Raw genomic sequence first — 24205 nt, 5'->3', positions numbered from 1 at the left:
GGCCGTGGTTCTACCCATGTATTCCGTTAGAGCAGACAGTGAGCATTTGGATTTGAACCACACGGGGAATGAAAGTTTTATAAGCCCCAGGCTGAGCAGACACCACAGAGGCAGGGAACACCTTGCTGATGTGCGTGGCTGTTCCCTGCCATTGCTAACAGGCTGCCACTGGGTGACTGCACAGTTAGTGTCTGTACGCTGTGTGTGCACACACGTGTGCAGCGGGAGCAGGAGCACAAGAGGCAGAGCAGACACACCCCTTCTCTTTCTTCTTCCTATAAGGCTCCTGCAGCTTTTCCCCGTGCTAAGCTCGGAGCGCAGAAGTGCAGAAGGCTGAAAGCAGCACTCCAGCTCGTGATGCACAGCTGTGGAGCAGCCATGGGCTTTACGGGAATGACATTTACGGCTGACATCAGATCTGAGTATTTGCATTGGATTTCAGTGTCAGCATCGGAGGTGTGGCTTGGCGGGGACACTGTCTCAGCCTTCTGATCAGCCAAGAGGCAGCTCGGGGTGGGAAGATACTCACTCCCCTCTTCCCTGCTATCCTGCTTGCATCTGACTCCTCCCTCCTGCAGCTCCGACCAGCGCAGGGTGAATCCAACAGCCTCCCGTTTCCACTATGTTCTCCCCGAGCCACTAGAGCTTGAAGATACCTGGCACTGCCTTCGTTGCAGCTGGACTCGTGAGTAAGGCACGTTGCCTGATATCTGTCAGAAGTGAACGGCTTGTTATTACCTGAGGAGACTAAATTAGCATCTTCCAGTACTGAAAGGGTTATGAAGAATTGCATTTTTTCCAGCACCTTTGGTACTTCACCGTTGCCTGATTTTTCAAGAGCATGTGTTGTTCTGGTTATCGGGGACGCTTAGACCTGGATGTTTCTTCATCGGATGCCACAAAAGATAAAGGAAAACAAAGAAACTTGTGATGTGGAGCTAGCAGTTATGGTTTCAGCTCGTGAAAACTTGCAGAGTCAGTGAGAAGGCGAGGAAAAAGATTTTCCAAGGACAATGTCGGTAACGCCTAGTAATTTGTCACTCAATGGGACAAGCTTCTTTGCTGAAAATCATAGCATTATGGATAAACCTGGTGAACAGAGAACTTTGAATGTCTTTCTATTCTGCTTGACTTTTGTCATTGCATTCATGGTGCTTCTGGGCAGCATTTATTCTCTAGTTTCTCTGCTGAAAATGCAGAATAAAACCACAATTTCAATGATTGTGACCTCTTTGTCAATAGACGATTTGATCAGCATCGTGCCAGTGATTATTTTCATGCTCACCCAGTGGTCAAGTGACATCCTTCCCCAGCCTCTGTGCACCACCTCAGCACTTATATATTTATTCCAGGGCATTTCTAGCAATCTCAAAGGGTCTCTTATAGTTTCTTACAACTTCTACAGCATCAATAAAACTGAGACAATCAGCTGCAGCACTTCCAAACGGCGAGTGAGCATGGTGTGGGCAATTCTCAGCATTTGGATTGTCAGTTTGCTGATCTGCATTTTGCCTCTCTGTGGTTGGGGCAAGTATGTCCCCACCTCCTGGGGCTGCTTCACTGACTGTGCCAGCTCCTACATCTTGTTCTTATTTATTGTCTACTCACTGTGCTTTTGCCTCCTCACAGTGCTGTCTGTCCCTCTGACTTACCAGCTGTTGTGCTCAGACGAGCAACAGCTGTTGCACATCGATTACCAGGAAATCTCTCGAGGCTACATCACCCCTGGGACACCCGCGGGCTGCAGTACTGCCACCCCATCGCTGTCACCGGTGGACCCCGTGGATAAAACCCTGAAGCATTTCCAAAATACATGTCCCAGCTCGGAGGCAGTTTTGAGGAAAGGTGTGGCTGAGAGCAGCGGCCTCGAGCCCCGCTGTGGGAGCAGTGCCCAGAGCAGGAGCTTCACAGTGGGCTTCGCCCAGAAGCGATTCTCACTGATTCTCGCATTGACAAAAGTCATTCTCTGGCTTCCAATGATGGTAAATTATCAGATCACTTTAACGTTTGCTTACATTTAAATGGGTCATGAGTTGTTGTGTTATGAAGTGAACTGCCATTGCCATTGTTCCTTATAGTGTAGTTTGTGTCAGCAAAAGTCCTTTTAAACAGGTCTGTGTCACACTACGTGAACATAACTGAGTTTCAGCAGCTTTGGCAGAACCTGATTCATCAGTGTGTTACTCTATCATCACATCATTTGTGTCAGCTGAATCCAGGGATGAATAAGGTCCACCTTTTTGTGTTTCCAGATGCCTGACAAGCATTTCTTCAGCATTGTGGGGTCTGAATGTTAGTAAGCTAGCTTTTCTGCCTCTTGTCAACAGCAGTGAGTCACGTCCTTTGCTAGGCTTGATGAAAAATAAGTTTGTTAGAAAAATGAGGTTTGTTTGCATCTTTGTAATCTGTGTACAAAGAGCATTTGGTGGGGATGCTATCCGTGTGCATGCAGCAGTGTATTTGGGAAGAGGCACATTCACGTGCAGTTAGGAAGGAGGAGGTTGAGGACATGGAGTGTGGCTCTGGGTCAGTGTTTTCTCTGCAGCTGGGATATGTTCAGACTCCGCATCTGAGCTCCCCTCAACTGAAAGAGAGCATCACAGAGCATCTGCAGCACCGTCCTGTGTGGTGCTAAGTTCTCCTGTTCCCCATCAGGATTTGGAGTTCCTCAGTATCAGGCAAGAGAGATCTAGCTAGCGTCTCACCTAATATGCTTGGATTGTGAGTAGTTTGTTTTAACAGTGCTCAGCATCTGTATTTAACATTTTGCTTAAGCAAGGGATTTTCTGAGAAATGCAGAATGAGGAGGAGAGTTTCTGTCAGTATGTTTTCCCTGCTCTCTATTAGAAATGAAATTGTTGGGCTGAACATACAAACATACATGAAAACTTTGGGCTTTTACTTGTGTCACATTCACAGTGGGATATTTAGTGAATTTGTGGAATTCACATGCCCGAAGCTATTTACATTTCAAAATGTTCTGTCTTTCAGATACAAATGGTTGTCCAGCACATCACTGGCTTTCAAAGCCTTTCATTTGAGACTCTTAGCTTCCTGCTGACTTTGCTGGCTGCCACTGTCACCCCAGTATTTGTCCTGTCAGAACACTGGATCCATCTCCCCTGTGGCTGCATCATAAACTGCAGAAGGAATTCGTATGCTTTGTCTTCAGAAGAATTCAAAAGTAAGGATGGGAGGATGACACGCAGGTGCGATGTATCTCACAGTAAGCAGGGCAGGAAGTTAGTGTCAGTACCAGTTGTTGGTACTCCTTGAAATCATTTACCTGAACTACATACACATTTTTTTAGAACAATATATGAACCTCACAGCATTCTTGCAAGACAGCTGGAGAAAACTAAGTTAATTGGTACTAATGGATACTGAGGCACAGAGTCTTGGTGATTTTCCCAAGCCACTGGCAGATATGTTAGCAGAACTAAAGGACTCTGAATCCTAGTTTCTGCTTTCTCTCTTACCTGGGAAAGATTTATCTGTCATAATCTGACTTTCACTAATGAAATACAAGGACCATGCTAAACATGTTTAATGTCATGGGGAAAAACCAACATGTTAATTATGAGCAAAGTATAAGAAGGAGAAGAGCTATTGTTTGTACACCTGCCCTGTAGCTGTGGCTGGAAATCACTGTGCCACCAGAAAGCAAACAGCAGAGGACAGGGGCTGTGGGAGTGGCATGTGTCCCAGAGTATGCATGGAGCTGGTTCAAAGCTGAGGACCTACCACATGCTTTTTAGCCTAAAACTGCACATTTATAAATTTTAACTGAAGGTAACAGGCTGCCAAACCTTCACTGATAACCTTTTTGGAATCTTCTAAAGGCCTGTTTTTCTCTGTGTCTCAGATGTTTGCGACTAATATCATTGAGTTTTAATACAATGACTGCTAAGGTCAGGATTTCACCCATAATTAAATATGATGTAGTAAGCACGCAAGCTATTGAGTAGAAATACAAATTTTATAAATGTACCACTTAACCTTTTCGTTTAGAATGTAGCACGATAGGCTTGGTGGGAAGACATTTTCATTAGTTCAATAAGACACTTCTCCAGTTACTACATAATGCAAGGTCAGAAAGTGGGGGGTGAGGAATCTCAGGTGATTTGTTATTGAAAAGAGAGAGAATGAAAGGATATAAATATTGATCGAGAATGTGTATTTACTTAAATTGAACAGTTGTTCGATTACTGTTTTAGATTACTTGGAGCACTGAATTTAGAATGGAGAATACAGAAACGTGTCATTGTGTAAATACTCCAACTATTTGTTAGAGAAATCTGTTTGTCTTGCTTGACTGTTGGCATTGAAGGTTAATTATGAATTCTCAGAAATGTTTTATCATTTTGTACAATTTTTCACCTTTGAGAATATGGCCAAAACAGGCCTTGAGGCAGAAAAAATATTACAAAACATAAGTATTTTCTTGTGTGTAGCCCATAAAGCAACATGCATTGTGTGGTTTTGAGAATGGCAGGTAATCTGCCTGTTTCTTGGAAACCTTGAACTTTGGAGTGTATCACTTCTGAGTTCATTGAGAAGGTAGCGCAACAACACACTCTCTGAGAAATCTCTTCTCAACAGTTCATTCTTTTTACGGATAGAAAATTGTCTAATGGTAACTAAAAACTCGTTCTATGCTTTAGAATGTCGTTTCCATCGTTTCTCTTCTTGCCTTTGACTTTTTCACATGACGTTGTACCCCTCTCTCTTCAGCCAGGCGCAGGGGTTTCGAATTCAACCTCTCATTCCAGCAAGGCTACGGAATCTACCGGATATCCCCCGAAAACCACCACCCCGACGGCGACGGCAAATCCGCCTCCTGCCCCAGCCTGGGCAGCCCCGGGAGCGCTCCCGGCGCCCCGCAGCCGCCTTTCAGCACCGCGGCTCCGGACAGCTCCCGAGCGCCCGGCCCGGCCCGGCGCCTGCCGCAGGCGGAGGGGGCAGGCACCGAGCCCCCGGGCTGGGAGTGGTGCCGGAGCAGGTCGGAGAGGGCCCCTCGGCAGGTAAGGAGCTTCCTTCCGGCAGCGGGAGTCACTTTACAGAGAGAGAGAGAGAGAGAGAGAGAAAATCCTTTTTTACCAAAAAAAAAAAAAAAAAAAAAAAAAAAAAAAAAAAAAAAAAAAAAAAAAAAAAGGGCAGTTTTTCCTTGCTTTGAAACTCCTATTACTTCTGTTGGTCGGGCAGCTGCTTCTAGCAAAAAGCTTTCTTAGCATTGCCTGTTTTTGTCTGTTTTATACCCGCACACCTATTGCAGGTCCTGGTCCTGCTCTTAATGAAAGAAGGGAAGGATTGTTAGCCATTCCCTCTCCAACTGTCAGTTAAGCGGGCAACAAGTGTGAGATTTTCTGTCTCCTAAGAATTGGTGGTTACGAACCAAAGGCTGAACACTGGCGTGAGGTACCAAGCAAGCCTGCAGTCTGACATCTGTAGTGGAAATTGAAGTGAGCAACAGCTGCTTGCCCCTGTGGAATTTACATGCTGCTCTCTTCACAGGCTCTAAAAAGCATCTCAGGGTGGTCTAAGGACTGAAAAAATGCAATGGTATATTGCACAGTTATCTGCTCCTTCTGTGTGCACCTGCACCGGGCAATGGTGTTTTTGCTCTAGCACACAATTTGGTCTGCAGAAACAATGTACATAATGATCATCTGGCAGCAGAGATACATGCCCGTTCTCAAGATAAACCAGTGCAGTTTCATATGCGTAGTTTTCATGCTTTAGATGCAACACAGTCACAGTTATGTATCGCTGCTGTAAATTGAGACAACTTAAAGTGTCGGTTCTGCCTGCTCACCTTGGAGGCTTCTCTTGGTAGAATGCAAAAGGAGCTAGGATCAACTTTTTAATTTATAATGCCCAAGCAACCAGGGAGCACATGCCCAAGGACTAAAACAAAGAGCAGAATCCCCTCTCCCTCTGATAAACATGAGTTTATAAATTGAGCTGAAGTAGGAATTTCTGTTTGATGTTTTGGATATGATTGATCATCCCTTTCATGAAAAGGCAAATGTGCACTCCCTTGCAGTGTGCTGTGATGATCTATGTTTGTGAGCAAAAGTAAATGTTGACTGAACCTGGTTTTAATCTGCTAGTTCTTGGTACCCCATTGTGTGCATGTATAGTTTAGTTAATAGTCGATATATCACTAGGCTCATTATTAGCTCTCCCTGACAAAGTTTCCATACTTTTTTTTTTTTATTTTACTTTTTAATAAAACCATTTTCCCATCTCCCATGGCTGCCATTTCAAGTTGGTAGACCTGTGACTTCCATTACAGCAGGTATGAGTGTCTTGTTGTGAAGTAGTTGGCAATGACTGCGTGTGGCTGGCTTTACTTGCCCTGAGGCTTTATATGTCACTTTTGGACAGACTTCTTCAGTACTTGCATTACAAGGAATCCTAATTCATCCTTTTCTGACATTTTCCAAGTTATAACCCAGTGTGCAGTTGCCAGGCATTAAGGCTGCTACGGTCTAAAAGTTCAAGGCTTCTAAGTTACAGATCTCATTGTTTCTGACATTCAGCACGAGCTTCCAGAGCTTCACAGTGCTGACATTTGCTTTGCTGGTGAAAAAGGGCAGACTATGAAACTCCTGCAAGCATTGTAAAAAGAACTTTAATGCATTTCTCAGATGTATGTTGGGTGAAAGATCAATTTGGGCCAAACATTAAATAAGTTAAAAGCCACCTCTCTTATTCAGCCTATCTGGAGTCCCTAAGTATCTAAAAAAAGTCACTTTCTCCTCATTTCTCTCCATTACTCACTTTGTTAAAAAAGGGAGTCTTTCCCTAGCGTTTATTGACCATGTACTTTGCTTCATTTGCCAATTAAGCTAGCTAACTGGGGAGAAGACAGCATACCTTACCAGGAAATTGATGATTATCTTAATGAGATAAAAGTTCCTCATCTTCAGTAGTTTCAGACTATAAATGCTTGATGACAGAAATAAATATAGATGTTCTTATTAGGGTACTTCCAGCTTTCTGTTCCACAAACAGAACTTGTAATAACTTACAGTAGGAGGAAAAATAACAATTACAGATGAATTTTCTGTGTAGCTGCAAGTGGCGTTGTAAAAGTGTTCTAACATGCTGAATTTCCGCATAGCAAGGGGCATGGATGCTCAGTGTGAGAACTTACTGAGGAAAACAGAATTTCAGTCCCTTTGCACATACTTGTTGCAAATACACAGTGGTTTGTCCTATAGGACGTTCGAATGTATTTTTCTCACATAAAATTCTGTATCACTTCTGTTCTACTACCTGGTTTGAAAGCACAGAAAGTACCAGGAAATTTAACAGAAAGTACTGTAGTTACAGGGGAAAATATGTTCCTCACAGAGTGTGCTGATGTGCTTTTAGCTCATAAACTCGCCTTTATTTCAGCTCTTGTAAAGTGTCTGTGTTAGGAGCTGCTGAACCCGGTAGGCTGGCAGAGGCCAGGTGGCTCCGTGCTCCCACTTGCAACCCGCAGCATGGCTGGGCGCCTTCACAACGCAGACCTCAGGCACTGCGTCCCAACGTGAGCCTCTGGGCCAGGCTCAGGGCCCCCCCAGTGCTCACCCTCAGCCCCCTGAGCCCCCAGTTCTCCAAGCATCTGGTCTGGAGTGGCTGCTCCAGTGCTTGGCTCCCCCATCCCTTACCCTGCTCAGCAGCCAGTGGGACCATCGCTACGGAATACGCACGGCTGTGCACATGCACTTAAGCTGCTGCCACCCCAGGCATGTGTCAGGACCCTTTTATGCTCTATTGCTCCTTTCTCCCATGCTCCTTCCTCCCAAAAATACCTTGATTCCGTGTTGCACAATCCCCAAATGCTTTCCCCCTGCACCCCACGAAGCCCCATGCCCCTGCAGGCAGCAGCCCCCCAGCAAGTATTTCTTTCCAGCAGGACAAGTAAACTCTTGCTGGTGCAGTGCTGTTGTTTCTATCACCACTGATCTTACTGTGCAGGTGAGGCCAAGGACCTGCCTCAGCGGTCGCCTGGTGCTGGCTGCGGCTTTCACCTGCGCTGTGCTGGTAGGGAGATATGGAGCTGGCTGTCACCAGCATTTTAAGGGACTTTTAGTTAATCTTTCTCACAGTCACTTTGCAGACTGAAGAGAAGGAGAGATAGAAAAGGGAGATGAGATGTAGTGTCCTAATAAAAGCAGGTTTGAAGGAGCATGGGTTCGTGGAAGATTAATTGCCCAAAGTTTCTCTGAGAAAGCTCGTGAGGAAGAACAGCAGCATGCTGGAAATGAGCCCGGCCTGAGCATGCTGGAGCCCACAAACAAACCCAGAGCGCTCCCTGCTCAGGGTGCCTGCAGCACCTGATGCATTTTATCCTTTACACGAAGGATACACACAGAGCACACAGACCTGTCGCTTCGTGTTACGTTAAAAAGCTGTGGAATCACTAAAAGGTAAACTGTTAACTGAAGTCACTTCTGCTGCCTGTGCTGGCCCTGTAGCATGGTGCTGCTTAATTCAGGAAATGCGATTAGGCTGTATGCTTCCTGCTGCAGGTCGCTAATGCCACGTCAGTGTCCAGAGGTCGTAGCAGTGAGTGAGATTTTTAGTGGTGCTGGTTTAGAAAATTGACATAGTTTGAACAAATTTGTGTGTCTGTGCGTGTCGATTTATATTAACCCGCTTAATTAGTTATGCTATTTTCATAGGCATCTGCAGTGATCCAGAGGTAGAAAAGCATCACTCCAACAGCATTAAGATGGCCATGTCTCTGGGGGGGTGCGGTGCAGCCGTGTCCTGTGCTGCCTGCTGCACGTTGCCCCCAGGGAGGGCGGTGCAGGCTGCAGCACTCGCGTTAGCAGAGAACTGGTGGGGGATCCTGCAGCTGCTGGCTTTGTGCTTCTCAAAAGGATCTGAGAAAAGCAAGAAGGATGAAGCATTGGAGAATGACCTGTTGTCTTTTTTTAGCCTTATTTTTGAGGATTCTGTAATTTATTAGTTATCATTATTTAATATTGATTTCTTAGCCTTGACTTATTTATTCCAGTTCCTAACCCTGTCTTGTGCTGTTAGCCAGTTCTAGTGACTGCACGATTTCCAGACCACAAAAAGTCATTGCAAGAGCCGGGTAGGAAGTGTTCTGGTTTTCATTTCCAGAAACAGTCCATATGTGCAGACTGTGTTTTCCCTTCCACTTACTCTGATTATCTTCCAATACATCTATTATAAGCTTTGTCTGTACTTTGAAGTTTCACTGATGCTTTTTACAGGCTGCAATCAAAAAGAATTGACCTAATCCCATGGGAGTTCCTCAGTCCCTTGCCTGATCATAGGCATGGCTGATCTCACTGCGGGTTAATCCTTTTTGTGTCTGTGCTTCTTGAGGTCTTATGCACAATATTCTGTTCAGTGTCTAGTTCTGGTCTTAGAAACAAACTAACTAATTTACCTTAAGAGTTGATGGGGGGTTGAGTTCCACAGCCAGCTCCTGTGCCCTTTTTAAGTTAAAGCTATTGCTGTTTTGGGGAGGCTGGATCTTGAACCTTGTGCTTTGTATGCTTTGTTGGAATTTTAGTCCCTTTACATTTAGTCAGGAAGACTGAAATTTTTCGTTGCTGCCAGTTGGATGTGGGTTTACACTATCCACCGACAGTATGAGGAGCTTTGCATCTGAAGCTCTAAGCTATTTCAGAAATCTTTACAGAATGTATTTTCTCTGAGAAATGTTTATTTTATAAATATTCACAGGCACTCATCTTTCCCTTTTAATTTGATCCTGTCCAAGTTTGTTTACACAAAGCCTGGGAAAAACTGATCTCTCTTCAGATATCTGCAATGGAAGCTTGTAACTATTAATTTATAAATATTATTTGTTATTCGTCATTTTTTATTTTCCTATTTTAAAAGATTTACCTGGCTCCCCAGGGAGCAGGCACAGTTGCAGGGTATTCTCAGAATTCAGATTGGAGCTGTGGTTTGAGATTTCTAGGAAGGAATCATTTTCAGTTATGCTAAAATTGAAGTTTGGAAAAACGGGTAAGGTAAATTAACAATGTAAGTGTATTTATTCACCATTTTGATTACTGGCTTTTCGATAAGACCTGTGGAACCACCGAATGGCAGAAGCACCAGGGGCTTGGATAAAAGCGTGAAAAGTTCTGTGTGAGTGCCTCAGCTGGGCTAAGCGGAGGTGGCCGAACTTTGGGCAGTAGATACCTGCTGGTTCCTGGGGGCTTGCAATTTCTGTCTATTCACGGATGACCATGTGGAGTGCTTTATCAAGCTCCGTGTGACAGAATTCAGGAGAATTAGCGAGGCTTCCCCACTGAGCGGTAAGATTTGAGAGCTTCATGCAGGGCGTGAGTGATCGGTTGTTTATTCCAAGGGAAAACAGAAGTGCTGCCTTGCAAGGGAAGGCTGACAGGGGGCTGACCCCCAACTGGACAGATAAAAGAAATAGTGCCAGGTGCAAATACTGACTCTCCAAGACTGAAGTCTTGAGATGCCACCACAGCGAGGTGCTGAATCTGCAGGTCCAGGCTCACGAGTGGCCGTGTCTTCGCTTTGTCCCCCAGCCAGGGAGGGAAATGCTGGGGGGCAGCAGGCACCCGGGAGTGCCCAGTGCCCTGTGCACCAGTCTCCTTGCTCCCACACAGGGAAGGACAAAGGAAACAACCTCCAGTCTGAGCAGGAGATGGGAGCCAGCTTGCTTGTCCAGTAAACTCTTGAGAACATGGAGGGAAAGTGGAATTTGTCTGTGTCCTGCACATCATCTGGGTAAACTCCAGATAAGCTGACGAAGAGGTGCTGCACTCTGAGCAAGCAGCAGTACCTTCCTTTCAGCAGAACAAAACCTGAGCACAGCCAAAGGAGGGCACCAGAATGTGGCTGCCTGTGGCTGAGAAGCATGTGGAAGGAGCAGCATGGCATAGGTGTAAAGTGAGTGAATAGAATAGAAGAGAAGAGAATAGTTCAGATGGAAGGGACCTACAAATGTCATAAAGTTCAACTGCAATGAAGACATGCGTTTCTGTAATACTGGCTTACACATTATATGACTTTGGATTGACATCCTCCTTGCATGTCAGCATGTGAAGAGCTGAAAAATGTCACCAGGTTCCCGTTCTCATCCCTCCCCTCAAGGTCCTTCCTGTTGTGTCCTGTCCACCTTTTTCTTTCTTTCTTTCTTTATCACTTTCCAGTAAATTTACTCAGTCCTTTCACCTAAAAGCTGTGATTTTGCCTTTGTTTCAACGTGGGAAAAATGAGCACAAAAACAAAGCCTCCATAAATCTTGTCTTGCTGCAAAGCTGGCACATGGCAGTGGCTGTGCTGATAAAATAAAGACAGAGGTGGGAATACTGGGTGCAGTGCTGTGACTAAATCGTAGTGTTTACAGGCAAAAATATCCTCTTGGGCTGCATCTTCTGGGTAGGGACATAGCTGTGTTTTTCCCATTATCACTAATGGAAGTCAAGAGGCTGAACCCTGCAAATGTGCCCCCTTATTTCTGTCCCACAAAGCCATCTTGTATGTCTCCTCCCGGCGCTGCCTCTGCAGCACGAGTTGTTCGGAGGCGTCAGGTGGTTGTAGTCGTCATGCTAAGGGTTACCTGTGGGGTTTGCTCAGCTGCAGATGAAATGCTAATCCTTAACTTTCCCATTTCTCTGTCCCAAACATATGCCATACGCTGCTGCCAACCCGCTGCAGGCTGCACTGTGCAGGGGGAGTGGATGCTGCGACGGGCTCTGCCTGACACCAGCCCAACACCGCAGGCAGCAGACCTGCCTGGCTTTGCGAGCTGGGAGGGCAGAAGCAGGTGTGGGTAGGTGACTTTTAGCTACTCAGACTTCATCAAAACGGACAAAAAATCAAAACAGGTTTTACTGAAGTTTGTAAGTAGCGGGGTTGCTGAACAGGAGGTCTGATCCAAAACACCCCAAATGCAAACTTTGCAGCTTTTAGCCAGGTAAATACTCCGTTATAACTAGCAGGGCTTTGTCACAGTCTGCACAAAGCTTTCATTTGAAGAGCTGCGGGTATTTCAGACATCAGATGCCAACAGCCACTGCAGCACTTCAGGGTGAAGCAACTCTTAGCAGGACTGCACATTTTTCCTTCTGGCTGTGGGGAACAGGGCGAGCATGTGCCAGCTGGCCCGCACTGCTCACTTGCCTGAGATTATTAAGGGAAACAAGGGATAAGAAATCTCTCCCTAGATGACATCTTTTGAACCTCTGAGCAACGAGTACCTTGCAGAAGGCTGTCCATTTTAATTTGCATTTTGAAAGCAGTATTTTTTGTCCTGTTATTTTTTCAGACCGTAAAGAAGCAGCGAGCAGGTATTACTCAATTTGATTCAGCTTTTGGAGAGTAGGGCGCCAGACAATATATGTGACACCTTTGATTTTCTGTTGAGGCTGTGTGCTACTGTGAAGATGGTGCTGTCATGGAAAATGCCATCACTGGTTGTCCCCACATCTTCAGTTCTGTGAGGAAAGAGTAACTCCATCAAGGTGATTTCTCTGGGAGAAAAGTGGCATGAAAGAAGAATGAGGCAGTGTTTTTTATTTAATACCTATATAGGCCAGCCATAATTGAGAGGGAGACAAAAAATTGTACCTGTCATTTCTAACTCTTGCTTAGATGCATTTTTGAAGGATACCTTTAACATCTTATAAAATAGCAGTGTATCTCCCTTTCCTAAAGAGATTGGCTGTAAATATGTCATGTATTTTTTTTGCCTCTAGTTAAGAGCCTTCAGGCAAAAGAAATCTGCCAGGCTTGCAATGTTTTATAGGCTTTCTGATTTTTTTTTTCTTCCTTTGACTTGATTACCTCATCTATGGGTTGCCTCGAGCAAGCTCCTTCAAGAGACTCTGTGTATAGGATCTATGTACGTGCCCTGCGGAGAGGAAGGGGGAAGCCTGTGTAAATGATTTCACTTAGGAGGAGTCAGCGCTGTATCTGTGTGAATGCAGTCGGAGGGGTGATAACTCTGTCTCACTCCAGGTACACAGTAAACATCCCAGTTAACACGGAAGGAGTGGACTTGAAGCTTATATTTGCTTCCCACTGTCCTGTATGGTGCTAACTTACTGTGGTGTTCTCATCCCATCTTGTCTTTCAAGTGGTGTTCTCTTGGTTGGAAAATCGAGGTGGCATTTCACCATCATTTTCTAACTCTGCTCCAAGCAGGACAGAGTGGTGTGGCCTTTGTGATGCCTGCTGGCTCTGCTTGCAGTAAAACTGCCGTTAACTCTATTAACTGCACCAACAGCAGGAAAACCTAGAGCAGAAACATTTGCCCAGGAGGACAAGGCTGAATGCAGGCAGGATCCCATGGATTAGTCAATCACTGTAGTTTCCTGGTAGAAGGAAATTTCAGTTTTACCATTTCAATTTAACTTTACAGTGCCAGCTGCTGAGCAGAACATCTGTTAGTGTGGTGCTTGCAGAGGAACTCAGAGCTTTTTTCCAAGACCAGCAGTACCTACATGGAATAAACTTCACCAGGTGTGGTGAAAAGGGCAAGGCTCACTTTTGCAGCTGTTACAAACAAGGGACTGAATGTGAGCAGATCATCTCCCGTGCAAAGTGGGATTTTAAAGGACTTTCCATTGAGCTCGTTTACTTCAGGCACAGACAGCTGAGTACAGGACTTCTGATACCTGGCTGCAGCATCCTTATCTTGGATGCCTCGGTTGCACCTTCTGTGGCCAATTTCATCCAAAGGAAAGTCTGTCCAGACTGGGCAAGCCAATGACAAACCCAGGTTTTCAGGTCATATGAGGTGAGTTTGGCTATTCTTGTCATACCCGACTGGCTCTAAATTTACTGCAGACAGCCTCTCAAAGGGCAAACCATTGCAGTAATTAATTTTACTGCAGCTAATTTTTATTTTTAGGGAAGAGGAAGACTAAGCCTCTGTTCTAAAATAAACAGAAAACACATTGTCTCTGAAAAGAAATGATGGGATCCTTACTGGAAACATTCTAAAAATAAATCTTTTCATCTAGAGCTTGTATTCCACCAAAGCCACTGGGAATGCAGGCTCATTAAAGCTTTGTTCAGAGTACTGATATTTCTGTTTGGGAGGCAGCACGGCCTGATGGACGTTGGGCTGGGACAGAGCCAGACCTGCCTTCTGCCGGTGGCTCCGCATGGTGGCTGGTGTTCAGCAGGCTTGGGAGCATCGGTCCCCTTCTGGGCGCTCCCATCAGAGCTCTCCTACCTTTCCCAGGACAAGATGCACATGCTGGTCGGAGCTCTGCCTCCCTGTAACACTAATGCTCCCCAGCCTAGTATTCTAGGGCCTGTGAGTCGTGACATTTGAAAATTAGGAATCCTGAGGGGGAGTCTCTGAAGTGGCTCGTGCTTGAGCTGTCTGAGCCTGCTGTGTGCTGCAGCTCTCCCCTTAGCCCTGTGTGGTGTCTGAAAGTTTTCTTATTTAGGTGCACTGGAGTATCCTCAAGCCAAATTCACTTCTTTGATCATGTAGGAATTCCAGGCTGTTAGGCATGTCCTTTCTTCCCCCAATTAACCTTTGTTATCCACTGGCTTTGCCAGTATTGCAATAGCAATTTATTGTCTTTAAAACCAAATTGAGTCAACTGTTGTACTCAAGCCACCATTCAGTTTTTTATCTTAGATTTCAATTGCTAACAAGCATTTTCTAGCTAAGGATCTACTTCTGGAGCAGAGTCAGCTTTGTTTGCAGGAGATGAAATATTAACTGATAACCGTGTTTGCAGAACAGAGCCGTCATGCTTTGCTTTCCCTGCTCTGCAGTCGTTTGATCCCTGAAACAAACAAAAAAAAAATTGCCAGGAAATCCTGGGAAGTGTGTGCTTAATCCAGACTAGTCGATGGTCTCTGCAGATGCTCAGCACTGAAGAACTGGGACCACGGAGTTTAAGGTCCTTGTAAGACAATGAATCCAGTCACACGTAACAGAAAATGCGAAATACATGTAGAAATGTTTGGTGCTTGGAATGGCAGTGTTACCCTTAAGGAATCTTCTGGGCTCCCTCTAGCAGAATAAATTCTTGATCGCTTGTAAACAACAATCTTAAACAAATTACTCTGAACATCAAATGCAAGTACCGTACTGATGATAACACTGATAGCTCCTGCAGACACTAAAGGGAGGCAGAGGGAATGCCATACACCCTCAGGTGGCACTTGCCAGCAAGCAGAACAAGGCTCTGCTTTGGCAAGTGATGAAATTAAAATTTTCTTCAACTGTGCTTTCAGCTTAATACCCCTTTATTAATCTTTCACATAAGCATAACCATTTCTTGGCAAAACAGATAGAGAAGGGTGTTCTGTTCCGTTTTGTGCCAGTTTGCAAGGAGAAACGCAGTGACAGACTGTATAAAAGTTACCTTCCTCTTTCCTTTCCTTCACTCTCAGAAAAGCCACAGGGGTCGAATGCTTATTTTCTCTTCAGGGAAGACTGTGGGGTTTCTGGGCTCTGTGAATAGCCCCAGTAGGGCCATGTGAAAGCTGGAAGCCAGGTGGCTCTTGGTGGACCCTTTCTCCCTGCTCCTCCAGGGCCAGCTGCTGTAGGACTCGGTTGTGTCCTCGGCACGGGCTGAAACCTCCCCTCCCTCGCACATCCTCACCTGGTGCGTGGTTAAATTCAGCTCAGGCAGCCGGAATGGGACAGAAGAGACCAGCATTAAACCACAGCGATGACGATGAAGGTTTGCCTCATAGCAACAACTATCTTCTGTCTTCTGTGAAGTCTGGAGGGTGGTGATTTCATTTAATAATGAAAGCGTTTGCTTTATCAATTATGTAGCGATTCCTCTGTTCAGAATGCATCAGCGCTCCTTAAGGAACAAGTGCATTTGTGATTTACTTCATTGTAATTTTCTGTCTTTGCTTGTTAAAAAATGCATGTGCTGGTACACGTAGTCCTCCAGTGAGAACTCCGTCCCAGATTCCACCAGACAGCATAGCCCACGGCCGTCTCTGGCAGGAGCTGTGCAGAGGGTAAGCCCTGGGACAGGACGTGATGGAAATGAATGCTCTGCACAAGAGGCAGCGCGAGGCAAGGGAGGGAGCTTGTGGCGAGCATCACAGCATCGGAGATCCTGCAGCATTCCCAAGTGGTGAAGAGCATGTGGAAATATATTAAGCAACCTCAGAAATTACCAACTTAGTGTTTCTATGATGCAAACCTGCAGAAAGCTCCAGAGGAAGAGCTCAGATTTAGTGCTAGCCTGCAGCTTTCATGAGACCCAGCAAATATTTTTCAGGATTCAATTAAAGCTGGTCTCAGCACAGACTGCAATTTTAGCTTACAGTTTTGGATGGGGAATGCCACTTTTTTTTTTTTATGAAATATTTGATCATTTCCAATTTGACACCCTTCAGAACTACCAGAAATTAAGACATGAGCTGTAAGAAGGTACATATTTTATATATGTGTGTGTCTACAATGAATAAATAAATACTTCTGTGTATCTATGCCTGTGTGCATGCAAAGAAAAAGTATCTCTAAGTGGACATAAAAACCAAAGCAGGCTTGATTTTCAGTCTGTTGTGTTGAGGTAGATGTCTGATCCTTCTTTCGGCTCTCCTAGGAGCTGAGTGTGAGTAAGGTTCCAGAAAGACAGGCAAGTCTTTACAGGGTCAGAATCACTGAGAGCAAGACTTCTCTGTCCATGTCTTAAAAACATCCTTGTAGTAGCACTTTTAAAAGAGAACACATCACATAAATTGTAGGAGAGGAGGTAATAAGTGCATTTCTGTAAAGGACTAGGTTGTATTTTAAATACAGGGATGCAAAGAGTGGGCAGAAGACTGTGGAAAGAGCCCGATGGAGCAGGACCCTTTCAAAAAACATTTGGGGCCTGAGCTGTGGCGAGTGAGAAGGCAGATGTTCAGAAACAGCAGAGAAGATTTTTTTTTCTGTTTTTACTGAAGTAAAAATGAATCATAACCCTTCTGAAACTGTGGATGCTTTATTTTAGTGCTCACACTAAAATACTGCAAGGATGAGATCCAAGACCCTGGATGGATACACTGATGGCCACTGTCAAGCATTACTCAATTTGCCTCCTGCTCCTCCTGCTTTAGAATTAAATTGTATCATAAAACCTAAAATCAGAAAGCTGACCAGTAGGTAACAACGGGAAGGGAAGATAAAATACTTCTCCCCAGGATGTATCCGTGTGGTCTGGTTTGCTGGTAGATTCCCATTTATTGCCACGGATGTGTGATAAGGTAATGGGGTGTTAATAACATAGAAGAAGCAAAAATGAGAATTTAATAACGTTACCAAGACAAGGGCCACATTCTGTCCTTATTCACGGTGATTTACATTGAGAGCAGTTCCAGTTATGATTGATTTTACCTGGCCATACATAAAACCAGCCATGAATTCTTACCTCTTTTGGAGTAGCAGTGGTCTCACTCGTAGTGTTTTTCCCTTGGGCTGTTTGACTTGAACGAGACTTGAAATGCTGCAGGACAGAGCCTGGTGGGGTGCTCAGGGCTCAGGGCAGGCAGGCTCAGCGGCAGCGGGGGCTCAGCTCCCTCCTGCCCCCCCGGAGCCTGCAGACACCCCCCCTGCGGGAGCACTGGGTCTCCCTGGGGAGGGACATCAGGGCCTGGCGGTGAGCTTTCAGTTCTGAGGCTCAGATCTCTCCTCCGGCGTTATTCCTGCCTTCCCCTGCCACCTGGCCCCAGGGCTGGATTTAGTGTTTAATAACCTCTGCTTGGGAAGTTCTACTGTATTATGCAAACGCTTTCTTTCTTTTTCTTTTTCGTTTTTTTTTTTTTTTTTTTTTTTTTTTTTTTTCTTTTTTTAGTAATTAGTTGGATTTTGTAAAACTTTTACTATTTGCACTGGCGATGAATGGATCTGTTTCATACATGTGTACACAGTGAAAGCTTGCAGGCAGTGGTCTGGTTTCCTGGCTACTCAGTTTCTGTGCTGAGAGGTTTGTGGTTGGAGAGCTGCTCCCAAAAAGGGCCATGGCTCCTGGGGCAGGCTCCTGTCACAGTCCTGACTGCGTGGCCTTGTGATGTGCTGGCTGCAGAGAGAGACATATATTCTCTTAGTTGTCTAAACAGCTGGAAGTGTCTGTAACTGAACAGTATTTCTACTGGAATTTTTCTAGTTGAAAAAAGTTTTCTAGTTTCTGGGTGTTGTTTGCTGGGTTCCTGCTTGGTGCCCAGGAAGTGACGCAGAAGACCTGGCATGTCCCTTTCACTTCTAAAAGTGAATATTGCTCTCTGAACAGAAGACAGACTCGTAGCAAGAGCTATTAAATCTATGGTCATTGGAAAATTTCTTATTCTCCAGATGTGGAGTACTCGCTCCAGCAAGCAAGGATTATTCACTCCCCCCCCAGGTGCCTCAGACATGCCCTCCATCTTCCTGACATCCACCCTGACAAATCTGTGGTGTTTCATCAAGTAGAACGTAACCTTGCACCGAAGTAAGGAGTTCTCATTTAACTTCATTTTTACATATTCTTCAGAAGTCTGTCTGCATAATGTAAGCACTGTTTTAGACGGTTCTCCAGTCTCTGAGCTTGAGTAACTACCAGGAATGCAGACACGCATAAATGACCCTGCGCAGCCTTTCAGCACTGACTGCAGAAGCTGGATGGGCTGGAAGCATCTGGGATGGAAGGCGAGTGGAGCAGAGCTTCCTAGAGAAAAACAGCACAGAAAGCAGTTAGTCTCACATCTCACCTGGAGGAGTGATCCTAGTTACCAGTTAGTACAGAACATGTAAGTGCCAGCTCCTCACTGTGCTTGGAAAATGCCCTCATCATCACTTTGAAACAAGGACTGCCAGTGCTCCCCCTTTAGCGAGCGACCCTCCCGGACACCCCCGTGCCCGGCCCAGCCTTTGCTGGCTGTGACAGAGCACGACAGCTGCCTCTGTAACTGCACGTTGGAAGGTGCTTGAGGACAACTTCTCCCCAACAGACCTATTCAGGAGACCAATACAACTTTGATTTCCTTCCAGGAGGGCAGCCCAGCTCCTATTTTGTCAGCCAAACTCCTTTGTCGAAGGACTGTATTAAGTCACAGTCTGGCAAGATTTTTCTACACAATGAAACCTAATTTCCTTTTCGTGCTCTTTAGTGAAGATGAGGTAATGTGTCATTTGATTTAGCTGTGCGGTTGTAAAGTTCTGCTCGTTAATATTAAGCAAGTAATTGCACTTCCCAGCTCCCTTAGAAAAATTTCATCTTTCCAGTACCCTAAACCCCTCTGTTTCAACTCAATTCTCAGTTTTCCTGGAAAGGAAACGTTAAACAGAACTGGTCCAAGTGGAAGGACTCCTTTCTGCACCTGGCTAATGTTGCACATCTCCCCGCTGCCAGTTATTAGACCTGGTGTTTCTGTTCCTCCTCCTTTTCTTCCTTTCTCTGTTCACACCATTTGCACAGGATAAGTCGTCAGCCCAAGAGGACAAGACTGGAACTTCTGCTTCCGAGGCTGAGCTCAGGGCATCCCCCTGTAACTCACCAGGGAAAGGCCAGTCCTTTTGGAAGCCCAGGGTTTCTGCGGGTTGTCTCCTGCTTGCAGGTGGATGGGGACGGGGAGGATGAGGTTTGGGCTGGCAGTGTGCCCCTCTGGGCACCAGGGAGGTGCTGTAGCTGGAGAGGGAACACAACAGAGAGCAGCGCAGTAGGAGTAAGTCTGCATTTCACATAGCAAAGTGATCTGGAGGTACCTGAGGTAGACTGAACGAATTGCCAAGGAGTCCTGAAGGAAGCATAGCAACAGCAGCACAGGAGGGTTACAGGGTGATTCACCTTGCTGGCTGGCAGCTTTTCAATACCCTCTGCACACACTTCTCCCTGGTGTCTGTGTGGGTGCAGAGCTGGATTTTGCAGCTTTCCCTAATTTCAGTACCTCTCTGGTGTATGTTTCCCTCTAACCAGTGTAGCCCTTCCTTGTGAGCTGCCCTGTCTCAGGGCCAGCGCTTCCACTGCCCAACAAGGAGTTCATTTTAATAGCAGATTTTAGCAAATAAGAAGTGTCCAGGTGCTAATTCCTGCCCCTCTCAGTAAGCAGTCGAAGCCCAGCTGTAACAAAGCAGATGAGGATGAGCCCCACAGCGAGGTTCTCCAGAACCCACATACGGTGTTTGGTAGCTTTGTGTCTCCTGCTGCCATCAACTTCACTCTCTCCACCTTGAGTCGCTGAATGGATGACCTCCACAGTTAAAAATGTGAGACCTGATGGCATGAGAAAAAGAGACAGGATCTGTCTGTCCTGCAGCACTGTGGAAGGAAATGCAGCAACTCACCCCTAAGCTACCATAGTCCACGTAGGAGCTTTTTTCCTCTCTTCTCCATGCAAGCACTCGCACTGATTTCTTTGTCTAATGCCTTTATTTATTTACAGCCTCTGAAACACTACTTTCATTGCACCTGCTAAAAATTATTACTTTGAGCATGACTTTTAGTGCTCCAGAGCTCTAACTGAATTTACTCTCTATTCCTTCAAGCCTGTGAAAATTTCTCTAATGATAAATTCAGCTTTGTACTAGAAAGAAATCCATACTGGTGTCTAGAGCCAGTGTGAAATGTGGTTGGGAGCAAGATGCTGGATTGGTCCTCTGGCCATCACAGTAGGGAATTTGTAAATCCTTATTATAGATTTCCTACTGTTACTTATTTCCACCATATAAATAAATAAAAATGAGCAAAAACTTCCTGGAATAGTATCTGTCAAGCTGTTTTGGAAATTTTAGCCTAGTCTGTCTTTAGGCACATAATTTAGCTAAGATTAATTAAAACGGAGCACCTAAGGGAGACAGATGCTCTCAATACGGGGTCCAGGTTTTGAACAGTTCTCTGCTGTCACTTCTCTCCCTTTGGTCACCACATGAGACGCCTCAGGAGATCAGTACCTCAGTCTGAATTAAGCAGAAATTAAGTGAAAAAACTTTCAGAGATGCCTGTTAATACTAGCTAGAGAGGTGCCTGCTGACGGTCGTTGTCTCATTGTGCACTGGCTGCCAGGAAATGTTACGTGTGTAGACTGCTGCTGCGAAGAGTCTGTGTCCATAGGCTGTAGCTGACTCACAGTAACTTGGGACTTTACTTCTGACACTTCTTATCTATGACTCTATACTCATATATAGTCTGTATATTAGTATAAAATACACTACACTTTCGTGTACTTTTTATAGTAAAGTACATAGTAGTAACATTTTGTCTGCATGTCATATTGAATACCAGGTTTCTAAAATAATGCAAGGAAAATTCTAACAGTTTAATAAGCTAAGCACGATCGATCATTTATAATAGATTCTAACTTCAAAAATTAGCATTAGATAATGGTCATTCTTTCTCTTTTCAGCGATCAGGTGGGGCCTTAGCTATTCCCCTGTGTGCATTTCAAGGAACCGTGTCTCTTCAAGCACCCACGGGAAAAACTCTCTCTTTATCTACGTATGAAGTAAGCACTGAAGGACAAAAAATAACACCCACGTCAAAGAAAATTGAAGTTTATCGATCTAAAAGTGTTGGTCATGAGCCAAACCCAGAGGAGTCTCCTAATACATTTGCTGACACAAGTGTTAAAATTCATTTAGAAGTTCTTGAAATCTGTGACAATGAAGAGGCCCTGGATACTGTGTCCATCATCAGTAACATCAGCCAGTCGTCCACACAGGTGAGGTCTCCATCCTTACGTTATTCACGGAAAGAAAACAGATTCGTCTCATGTGATTTAGGGGAAACTGCTTCCTATTCGCTCTTCATACCATCAAACAATCCTGACAGCGATATTAACATAACAATTCCAGACACGGTCGAAGCTCATCGGCAGAACAGTAAAAAGCAACATATGGAAAGAGGTGGTTATCAGGAGGAAATACAAATGTTGAACAAAGCATACAGAAAACGGGAAGAAGATGACAACAACAATTAAGTGACTTTTAACCTAAACATTTAAACTGATTTGACAGATATTGCTCCTCTTGACTCAAGCTACCCTAGCAAATACAATGCCAACTGTTTTTTCCTTGCACATAAATTAATTTCATTTGGGTAGATTCTTAAATAGTTTGAAACATTTAAAATAAACAAATAGCAAAGCAAATACTTAAGTGCTTTACAGCTTTGCATAGTGAATTTCAAGTTATTTATATATCTATTTATTTGAGGAACACTTCTCTCTAAAAGAAATCCTAAATAAAGTCTTAAAAACCAGCCTTGGTTGCTTGGCACTGGGTGGTCTGTCTGTGGGAACCATCAGAAAATGAGGGAACAACTTCATACGGGTGAGGTGTTAACAGGTTTGGATGACTGTTGCAATGCTGCTCATACTGACGTACCAGACTTGAATCATTTACCTGAAAATATGTAGCACAAGCCTAAGACTAACTCATTTATTTGCCTAAGCAAAGGACTAAAAGTTATCTAGATGGCTTAATTTTCTATCGCTCTGTACATGATTCATATGTAATACCTATGTAAGTGGCCAGTGTATGGACCTTTGGATACAAGTGGCTGAAATGTAAGCGTGCACATTTTGTAAGTCCAAAATTGTGAAACTCAAGTGTTCTCATGGCTTGACATTTCTGTTGGCAAGTGCATCAAATGTTCATTAATTTTCTGTCAGTTACTCTAAAGTGTGCCCTTTTCTGCCTCCATGATCTCTTAACGAGTTAAGAAGTTTCTCAACCTTGCAGATATTTGCTCTCCATCCAGATAAGGCAGCATTTGAAGTGTTTGAAGAGCTGTAACATCAACATTAATTTCAGTAATTTTTCATGGTTAAAGACTAGAGCCATCCCTAAGCAAGGAATAGATTTGCAATGTTGTTTTCTTCCTCAGCTAGTAATCTCTGCAACACAGCCGTGAGAGCAGGCGCAGCTTGCTGATAGCTGCAGAAGTCCCTGTGGCTTGCAAGGAACACTCGCCCCTTTTCTGCCCCTTATATATTCTGTCTGTCAGCAGTCCTGCCATCAGACCTCTCCAGGTGGACCCTCATGCGTTAGGGCTGAGTCCGGAGCTGGGGGTTACAACTGGTCTGTGGCTCCTTAGGAGAGGGGGACAAAGCTATTCAAGGAGGAGAAACTTAGAGACCTGGCAGATGTTGACCTCGAGAGTCAAACATTACATAGATCAGGATCTTGCCCTGTAGCACCCTCTGGAGGAGCCTGTTCCTCTGCTGGCTTATGGGGAACCTAGAAATAAGCCTGAAATCAACCTAAAACCCATGAATACTCTGTTTTGTGTCAAATTTAGAGAAGCCAAGGCTGAAACAGTGAATGGAATCCTTAAGGCTTACATGAAATACACTGCAAGGCTTGAAATGCTAGTGCTTTTTGACCGGGAGCTCTTTTTTCTGAGGGTTTGACATCATTGCTACTGTGATCGAGATGGATCACTGTGCAAGCTGTGCTTTTCATGTGCCACCTTTCCAAGGTGGAAACAAGGGTTCTTGTAAGATTGCCTCAAGACTCTCAGTACCACTAAGATGCTGTGTTATATTTCAGATTTAACAAGAAACTACAGTAGAAGGAACAAACAATAAGTCTATTGAATAAATTACATCCATAGGCATAGAGCAGAGGGACCGAATATATTGCTTTGCTTTGTGTTTGTAGCAGGAACACAGAAAGTTGCCTTATAGCAACAGACATGCTCGCTCCAGAAAAAAGGTAGCAAGGTTGTGATAGAGGATGCGGCCCATCACACCTTCTGTTTGGTCAGATGGATGCATTTAGAAGGGGTTAGGATTAGGAGGCATAACTGCATAACTGTGACCCTGAGCTTGACCTAATTGTAGAATGTTGTCTTGCTTCTGTAACGAAAAGGAACTTTTCTTTAATGAATCTGTAAATTTGATCATGTACAAATGTCTGATTGTTTTATATTTTACTTTAATCTAACATCATTAAACATTTTAAACTGTCTGAAAATGCAATTTGTAATTATTCAGTAGATACCAGCTCCTTGCACAAAGCAGCAAACACTTGCTGTACGAGAACACTTGCACCTGGTTGTGTATTCAGTACGTGTCAATGTTTCTTTATTTATCATTGTATGAAATGCATTTGGACTTAATTTTTAAAGCACTTCTTTTCTAGTAGTTTTTAAAGGAAAAGCAAAACAAAACAAAACAAAACCTTCTTCTTCTGTTGCTTATCCCCTGTATGACCTTTAAATGTATTTCACTGACAGCTTGACATTTGAGGGCAAAGTGTTTGTCAATGACCGTTTGAAGGTGACTTGAA

At 44.5% G+C, this 24205-nt stretch overlaps 1 protein-coding gene across 1 annotated transcript; it reads left to right on the top strand.

Moving 5' to 3' along the window:
• Positions 1 to 439: 439 nt before the first annotated feature.
• Positions 440 to 23876, top strand: GPR149 (G protein-coupled receptor 149). The gene is made up of 4 exons (XM_068692614.1): positions 440 to 1982; positions 2992 to 3184; positions 4735 to 5024; positions 21319 to 23876. Exons 1-4 carry the CDS (start codon positions 1014 to 1016, stop codon positions 21889 to 21891), a joined length of 2025 nt encoding a protein of 674 aa, XP_068548715.1. The 5' UTR covers positions 440 to 1013; the 3' UTR covers positions 21892 to 23876.
• The last annotated feature ends 329 nt before the right edge of the window (positions 23877 to 24205 follow it).

Source organism: Anas acuta, chromosome 9 (assembly GCF_963932015.1).
Source record: "Anas acuta chromosome 9, bAnaAcu1.1, whole genome shotgun sequence".
In the NCBI taxonomy this organism is placed as follows: domain Eukaryota; kingdom Metazoa; phylum Chordata; class Aves; order Anseriformes; family Anatidae; genus Anas; species Anas acuta.
This window is presented reverse-complemented; position numbering and strand designations above follow the sequence as displayed.

What these genes read in the sequence shown, in the direction of transcription:
- GPR149 (XM_068692614.1), top strand. Translation starts at nt 1,014, where the DNA reads ATGTCGGTAACGCCTAGTAATTTGTCACTCAATGGGACAAGCTTCTTT. An exon ending in TTCTCTGGCTTCCAATGATG is followed by an intron (nt 1,983 to 2,991) that starts GTAAATTATCAG and finishes TCTGTCTTTCAG; the next exon opens with ATACAAATGGTTGTCCAGCA. An exon ending in GTCTTCAGAAGAATTCAAAA is followed by an intron (nt 3,185 to 4,734) that starts GTAAGGATGGGA and finishes CTCTCTCTTCAG; the next exon opens with CCAGGCGCAGGGGTTTCGAA.